Source organism: Trachemys scripta, chromosome 9 (assembly GCF_013100865.1).
Source record: "Trachemys scripta elegans isolate TJP31775 chromosome 9, CAS_Tse_1.0, whole genome shotgun sequence".
Taxonomy (NCBI): domain Eukaryota; kingdom Metazoa; phylum Chordata; order Testudines; family Emydidae; genus Trachemys; species Trachemys scripta.
Genome location: NC_048306.1, coordinates 4813266 through 4822107, shown reverse-complemented (window position 1 = coordinate 4822107; position 8842 = coordinate 4813266). Strand labels below are relative to the sequence as shown.

Here is an 8842-nt window from a genome sequence, read left to right as displayed (position 1 = left end):
AACCAGTGAGGCTTTTGCCACTGCTTCCAATAAATACCAGATGAGGCCCTAGCTGCTAGGGACACTTCAGCACACTCAATGCAAAGTGGGTGAGGTAATATCTTTGATTGGACCTTCTGCTAGTGAAAAAAAAAGCTTCTGAGTTTACGCAGAGCTCTTCTTGAGACCTGTGTAACCTCAAAAGCTTGTCTCTTTCACCAAGAGAAGTTAGTCCAATCAAAGATATTACCTAACCCACTGTCTCTCTCTCTCTCATATAAGCGGGACCAACACAGCTATAATGACACTGCAAACAAGTTTCAGGAATTGTCGCTTAGGAATGTCTACGCAGCATCTGGGAGGGTGCTTCCCCATGCAGGTAGACAGACACATGCTAGCTCGCCACAAATAGTAGCGTGGCTGCACTGGCACAAACTGGTAGTACTGAAGGGTCGGGCAGAATTGGACGGGGATAGCTAGCTGGAGCCATCACGGCCACACTGCTATTTTAGCGTGTTAGCTTGAGCAGAGCTAGTGCATTTGTCTACCTGCATTGGGAAGCACCCTCGAAGCTGCAGTCTAGACGTACCTTTATAGGAATTCTGACTGGGATCGGAGTGATTGGGTATTTCCCCACTGAAACTACTAAGTGGGCAAAGCTGGGGGTCTCCAGTGCTCTGACAGCAGTGGATCCGCCCGAGGAGAGATTGGGAAGCAATCTCAAATTGCTTTGAATAGCTAGTAACTGAAGACATCAGATGATGCGCTCGTATCAGAGGCATATCTGAACAACAATAGCTGCGTTTTCCACATTCTATGGGATCAGCATGGATCTTTGTAAATTGAATTCACAGGCACCCAGCTTACAGAGGAAAAAACAGGAGGTAGTTATTTAACCTACCTCTTTTTAAAAAGGCAAAATAAAAAAATATTTGCTGTATAATGGTGCGGCAGCCAAAAATCAACACATTCACTTTTTTCTTTCTTTTTTTTTTTTTTTAAACACATGAAGTTAAGATACAGACATAATATAAAATTCACACTGCATGGAAACCCTGCATAGCAGGGAACAAACCGGCTAGCACTAAACAACAAATGGGTATGTTAACAGCTAAAACTGCCATTTACTGGGTGCAATGAAGATTCTTATTTCCTAAAATGTAAACGCAGAATGTACAGAGTTCTAGAGGAGTCCTATAGAAAAAACCTGTACATTTTGCTTGAAAAGGAAAAAAAAATTCTTGGGGATATTTTAACTGCAAAATATTAGTTCCACTTCGGTAATTTTAAGGCAATGTTATTTAGACCTGAGAAAATGAAAAAAGGTAATTGTATTTTCTGAACTATAAATATACACTCAGTCAAAGTCTAAATATTTCCTTGTTTCTCCTCCCCTTTGCATGAATGTCCCACTCCACAACAGTGGTGGGGGGTAAACATCCCAAGAAAACTGTAATGAGGTCTCAGGTCCTGAGAGGTGTAGAGTACTCTCAATTCCAAGCAAAGTCACTGGGAACTGGGAGTGCTCAGACATCTCTTAGGATCAGGTCCCGCGGTACCTTGAGGAAGTGCGTTCTTCTTTTAACAGAGTGAGTCAGTGCTAACTCTGAAATCAGTAGTGTGTGTATTTGTGACTGTGAAAGGACTGGCTGATTGTGTGGCTAAAAATAAATTAAAATTATACACAGTTAAGTTCTAGGCTGGAACTTTTTCTTGGGGAAAGCAAGAAATAAGAGTTCTCAGCTTCGTAAATTTTCACTGCACCTTTAGCCATTCCCATCATTGAAGAATAAATCCCAATACTCTAATGTGAAATAGCAAATTGTTCTGTGCTCTTCCTTGGAAAAATGTAAAAACATGGAAACTCACAAACATTTATTATAAACAGTAAGAGACATGACAATGAATCAGGGAGGAGATTATAGTAACTCCTTAGCATGCAGTGTATCAAACAAAGTGCAACAATTTCAACTAGACAGGAGTACGGACGACTCCCTTTCAGTACCACCTCATTTTCTAAATACCTCTTAAGAAATCTGCATGTACAGTTTCAATCTACAACCTTTACACTTCCTGTTTGGATAGGTGTGACTCCGTGGTATAGCATGGAACTGCAGTAGACTTGTACATTTATTTAGTTTCCTCAATGACTAATTAGTAAAAGAGCTTCAATCGCATGAGACATGGCCCCTTCCCAAAATTCAGAACTCAATCACCTGTTAAAAATGTGTTTGTTATCGCTAGAAAAGCTGTTTAAGCCACACCTGAAATGCAAACTCACCAACTACAAAGCCTGTGCAGTAAGTCTGATGCAGCTTGTGTGTGATCAGTTCTTTCCCTCAGATACTACAGCAAAACACAAACTGACGCTCTGGGCCCCAATCTGAAAAACGTCATACATCATGGTGACCCACCCTGGACTGGAGGAAGGCTGAGAATGGCTTCTGCTGATTCCCCATTATCTAAACAGTGGCTTAGTAGAGTGGGCGAGTCACTTCCGAGCGTAATGTTCCCTTTCCTTCCCAGGAGCAAAGCATTCTGAGTCAATGATGCCTTACAGCTCCTCCTGGCCTGGATAAATGGGGACCCCAGCCCAGATTCAAATACAGCAGTGCAGAGTATGGCTGGCTGCTAGACCATCTGGCCAATCTTTGAGCAGAGATTTTGCCAATATTATAATGTGAGTATTTGACAATCAGAGATATGAGAGACCAAAACAGTCATCATGTGACTAATAAGCAATTTACATCTTTAGCTGACACCTCCCTAACAACTCTAGGTAGGGCAAAGCAAAGGCAACATTTCATTTGTCATTCCGGTCTGTGTCAAGCTGAATTCTGCAGAGAAATCAGCCACTTTCCCTACCTAGCTGGGACCTAAGGCCATACATCACACCACTTGAAAAGAAGTCCACCATGTGCAAAAGATTATTATGCTAAAAACTAGTTTCTTTCTACACAGTGCAGTCAGCATGGTTTTCAACTCAAGAAACTGCAGCTTGCTCGTCACAAGCCATCTTGTAGAGAATATTTATATTCTTCTGACACCATATAAATAATATTTATACAGCTTAGACATTCTGAGACATGCATTAGATTTTAGGTAGTACATATTTCTTCGTGATCACATATGCAGATATTATTGTCAATTAAATCGAGCAACGTCAATCTTACGCTGGGCCATGTCTCGCACTATCTACCAAACTCGACGGAGGCTCGGAATCATCCATGGGAAGGACCAGGCGTGTTCCCCGTATTACAAGTTCATGGTCCCCAAATGCCAACTCCCGATCCAAAGCATCTTCAGAACTGTTTCCCACAATCCTCCTCGACGTGCCACCGGAGGTGATAGAATCTGCGTTCACAGTAGAATCCCCGTATGTCAAACTGATGTCTCCGTCATTCAAAATAAGGTCAGAATCATCATCCTTCAGCTGCTCTTGATTCTGAATGATAAACAGAATCAAGACTTTATTTGCTTATCGGTTTCTTATACATACAGCTAGAATTGGTGCCAAAGTCTGAGAACAACCAACAACAGACGAGAAGCAGTATCCAGAGATGGATTCTCCTTCACATCTCTGACCACAAAGTTGTGCCCTCAAAGACTTCCTCAATCCAAAGGCACAGGCATAAGGTATTAGCTTAACCGAGTGAGGACAAGAAGGGCTTTCATGTCAATGTTTCTTCTGAGCTGTCACTTCTCACTAAACTCTTGGTAGGGACAGAGTCCATCATAAGAGGCTCTCATGTACAACAGTTCACAAATGACCAGATGCATTATGGGTACTAAGAACTGCTGGTGTCAAGATTCTATGAACAGTTTGACCCTGACTGGCTATTTTCTGGTTTCTAATTCAATCCATCCACTGTGGTAAATGTCATGATCACCGCGTGGTATGGAAGACACAACCACCTCCAAGGCCACAGTCACTTTGTGACCAATTATTTTCAGCTGTGAAGGCAAAATGCACAAAGAAGGTACTTCATCTGCCAGACTAAGCATCTGACTTTCCATAAAGCTCCCAGCATCAGCTGTTTCACGGAGCAGGAGTCTTAAGATAGTTCCCAACAGTGACCCATGTGTTGGCAAGACACTGTTGAAGTGAAAAAGCTGATGAATACTTTTACTATATTCTATAACTTTAGATAACAGATGAAAAAACCCAAAACACTGGACTTAAGGAATCAGCGTACATCCTCCAGAAAGTGGACAGAAAGATAAATACATCCGATGCACACAACACTGGGGTAGAAAGAACACATTTGGCAGACTAGTACTAGACTTACTTCATAAGCCTGAGGACTCGTCAAGCATCTGGCAACAGGTCCGCAGCAACTAGGCAGTGTCGTTGTGAGAGGAGGGCCACTGTGCGTTAGCAGAGGCTTCAGATAGCTGTGGGGTGTGTTAAGGCAGAGACGGAGCAAGGCTGTATTTATAAATCAAAGCACACAATGCCATGGGGCAGAAATACGAAGCTGAGACAGGGCACAAAATTTAAACATTTCTGTTGATTAGGGAGCCAAGAAAGAACACAGCATCAAGCAGCCCTGCTGAGAGCACCGCATCAAGCAACAGAGGTAAGTCGGTCAAGTCTATGCCAGACCCTTTGCCTGGCTGCTGATTCTGCTATTTGCTGTGTGCATCCCTTCGCACATGCTATCGCTGTTCTTTGGCAAGCGTCCCCGGCAGACTGTCTCAGGGCGAAATGTCACTTCATCTTCTATTTTCTGGCTGTGTTTAAGGGCAAACAGCAAAGGTTTTGGGTGGGATTTTCAAGAGTGCCTAAGGCATTGTCTTCTCTAGGAAAGGAGGGGCATTCTTCTCTCGTGTTAGCTACTGCATGGAACTAACAAGAGGTAAAATAGTGAAGACAAGGCGGTTAGCAGTTTGCACACAAGTTAGCAGGCCAAGGCAAACCCTGGGCTCTCCCAGTCTTTACCTCAGCCTCCTAACTCATGTGCAAACTACGAACCGCCCTGACTTCACTAGGATTTCCTCTCGAGCCAGTTCCTGCACATTAGCTAACGGCAGGTAAGAACACATCTTTTTTCCCTAATGAAGATGTGCCCTTGTGACTGAAGGAGCATTAAGTTCCAGTGACTTTTAGTGGGACTTGTGCTTCTAAGTTACTTTGGAAAATCCCATCACTGGGTTAGCAAAAGCGTTGAAGAGACTCAAACCATGACCGGATTCCAAATCTAGTTCTGCAGCCACATGCTGGAGCGTGCGCTCAGCTGTTTGCCCCTGCATGATGCATTCACTTCCCTCCGACATGCTAGTCAGTGGTTTTCCCCCCGACAAAACGCTGCAGCTGCTATTGGCACAGGCAGCTCAGAGACCTGCTAATGCTCAGCAGAACAAGCTCAATGTTGAAACCATTTTGCTTCCGAGAGGCTTATGTCGCTTCTTTATTTAAAAAAACCCTTCTTCCCACTTCCTGCATTAAAGAATACAGAGCATTTTACAAGGACTATGGTGCTTCAACTAAAATACAGCAACCAGTTCCAAACATAAATTGTAAAGGAGGAAATCTAGATATTTGGGAGCATCCAAATGAAAGACACAAGGAAACACGATTGCAACCAAATGAAAGGGGAAACGAGCGTAATGAACATACCAGACCACAGTCCCAGTTAAACACCCTTTTCTATGGAGGGCAACACCACCACTTTTCCAGCAGACAGCACCTTTCGTAAGAGCCTGGCAAATCACTTCACTATTCATTCATTGCAATGCATTAGGACAAATGAGACAGGCACAGCGAAAATTCAGAATGTTTTCACAGGACAGGAAAGGGCTGAGAAAAGCCTCAGAACTTATTACTGGACTCTTGCCACAAGAACCACACACACACGGAACTTAAATAATTCCATATCGTGATCCTTATTGTGAGCCTGGCTTTGAGCCGAGCCAGTCATATAAAACTGTGGGTGGTAAGAGTTGGATAAATTCTCACAGGTGCAGACATTATAAGAAGTAAAGAAGAACAATGGATCAGTTAACGCTGGCTACTCCGCTCCCAGGGGACAAAGCATGCGCTGAGTTAACAGGGTTACTCAGATGGGCCAGATTTTGGGCTCTTATGTGTTCTTATTTCCATTAAGGATACTTGTGATCGAAGTTGTACCACAGCCTGAACAGCCAGGCACTTTCCGCTTTTGTACTCCTCCTTTCACTTTCCGGGACACCCTGCAACAAGAGTCATAAGTTAAACGATGATGGCACAATGCAATTCTCTTTCTCTAGGAACAGGATCGGCATGAAAACCCATTGTTCTGATGATACGGGTAAGTCAAGGAAGAGGGGTACTCCAGCTTTTTCATAGAGAATAATGAATTAAGGTGCTAACACACACATCTTCTTCTTTTGGCAATAGTGTAACATCCTTATGGTGCCTTCAGCAATTGCTTACATGGCAATTAATACTAGTGAGGTATTTCATCTGAAGCTTCTTTTAACCCAGTTTAGCAAGCAGAAATAAGAAGGCGCAGCCGGTACCATGTGACCAGCCAAAAAATCTTTGCAATAGAAATGTTAGTACGGCTCAACCTCAGAAACCACTTCCTTCTACCACCTTTCCAGCGCAAACCCTCACTCCTGCGACAGTTTAAAGTGGAATTACACATCATGCCCAATAGAAGTAGAAGTAGAAATGGAAGGGGAAGGGGAAGGGGAAGGGGAAGTGGGAGTGGGGGTGGGATAGCTTAGCTCAGTGGTTTGAGCAGTGGCCTGCTAAACCCAGGATTGTGAGTTCAATCCTTGAGGGGGCCATTTAGGGGTTTGGGGCAAAAATCTGTCTGGGGATTGGTCCTGCTTTGAGCAGGAGGTTGGACTAGATACCTCCTAAGGTCCCTTCCAACGCTGATATTCTGTGACTTCCCTTGTCTAATGTTATTTGTCCCTATAACAGAGCCAACTTGTTGGGGCAGAGGCTATGTTTTTAATGCCCACCAGTGCAGTGTGCTACTTTTGAAAAATCAAGAAGCTGAACAAAGAAAATGTCTGATCCATTGCAGTGTTTGCTACTCAAATGACATCATTTCTTAAAGAAGAGATTTTTATATGCAGATGCTTCACATGGATTCACTGTTTTTGCCATTTGAACAACAATATTTTTCTTCAATCAAATATTTCATAGAAGTTTGGCTTGCAGACTGATGGGTCTGGGCTCCTCCTAACGGTATCTTAGTAATCACAGAGAGCAGAATACCCCCCTGCAGGTGTTGTGCATGGGATCCTCGCAAGCAGAACCCCAGTGATGTCAGTGAGAACTCCAAATACAGAGCAGCTCAGGCCCTAACAGTGCAGGTGTCACACCCACTTTAATAATTCTGATGGGGCATTGCATGAGTCTTCATCTTAGAGCTGTAAGTATTTCCTGTTTTACAAAATAAACAAATGCAGTAAGGCGACAGAGGTGTGAACAAACAATAGTGTGTGACAACCCGAGGGGTAAGAATAGCACGGCAGACACAGAAAAGAAGGTATCATCAAAGGAAACTGCTGTAAAGTGTTACATGTTGGAATAAAGAAGAGGAAGGGTTTAAGTATTATTAAAGATCAAACACCTCAGTAGCAGGAAAATTAGGGTTCTGGTCTTAAAACCCAGTCACACTCCAACTTTAGGGCACTCTATATATAGCATGTCTTGAAATTCAAAATAAAATGTGTAGAGGTTTTTTGGCTCCAATGCTTATGTTTAGAAAAGCTTTTTTACAGCAAGGGAGAGAGGGACTGTACCAGGGAACAGATGGAAGTGACAATATACAGAGTGTTGTGATGCTTTTCCCACTACCTTCTTTCGGGTTTAGTTATCTTAGACGTGTCCCTTCTTTCATATTTTCACCTAATGGAACTAAAAGCCTCCACCTACCCCAGGGCTGGAGTGGAAGAGAGAAAGAGCACTTGGATGTACACGTAAACCACTCACATGGTTCTATGTAACCTTCTGCCACCAGACATGTGGTGCAAGTCCCTAGATAAAGGTTCATGTGGAAGCAGTTAAGGAACAATATTTACCAAGTGTTCTTGATCCGAATCCACACCGACCCTGTGGAGGAGAACACAAGGAAATGGTTAGCACGAACACAAACAAACCCACAGCCATGCGTGACAGTCTTTAGAGGAGCTCTCTTTTAGGTTTGGATTCATAGCAGGTTAAGTACATTCATCAGCTTTTCTTATCAGAGGGGTAGGGTCAGATTTGGCTCCACTCACATGGGAGAGATTGCCCATAATGGACAAATATTGATACGCAGCACAAGCCTGTCTCAGAATTTCCAGTTTGCACACACTGTTCAGCCACGCCCCCAGGCCTGGATTAGCACCAATCGTGGCAGCTCAAGGTTGACGTCCATCGATGTCCCTATTCAGAACAGCACTTAAATCACCTGCTTAATTTTAAGCACATGCTTAAGTCCCACTGATGACTATATAGGTGTGCCATGTGCTTAAATGTTTTCCTGAACTGGCGCCAGCGCTGTGTGAGGAAAGTGGTCTGATGTGCCTGTACTGAGCATGGTTCCAGAGCATGCTAACGCACCTCACTCGCAATATTCAAAATCCAGCCCTCTCTCCCCACAAGTGTGCTAACAGCGCTGCATAAGTACAAGTAAATGCATTCAGAGGCCATGGTTACAACACACAGGACTATGTGGGGGTGCCAATAACTATGAATATGATGCTAGAAAAAGTTGTCCAATGTACCTCGTCTGTTTTTTGCTCTCACAAGGGGTGGGACTCAGCAGAGGAGCACTGGAAGGGAAGGGTGAAGCGTGCTCTGCATGTTTGGGAGAACAGTGGTAGAGAGGAACAAAAGGAGATGAGTTTCTTTGATCTCCCCATCATCCACACCTGTGAA

General features: G+C 43.6%; 1 protein-coding gene across 1 annotated transcript in view; it reads right to left on the bottom strand.

Annotated features, from left to right (window-relative positions):
- Window positions 1-964: 964 nt before the first annotated feature.
- The window catches only part of SLC9A6 (solute carrier family 9 member A6), a 28671-nt gene continuing 20793 nt past the window's right edge, over window positions 965-8842 (bottom strand). The window contains exons 12-15 of the mRNA XM_034781029.1: window positions 8002-8032; window positions 6092-6171; window positions 4269-4374; window positions 965-3424 (exon numbers count right to left, since the gene is read on the bottom strand). Of these exons, the coding sequence (XP_034636920.1) occupies window positions 3149-3424; window positions 4269-4374; window positions 6092-6171; window positions 8002-8032 (493 nt within the window). The 3' untranslated portion in view covers window positions 965-3148. The remainder of the gene's footprint in view (window positions 3425-4268; window positions 4375-6091; window positions 6172-8001; window positions 8033-8842) is intronic.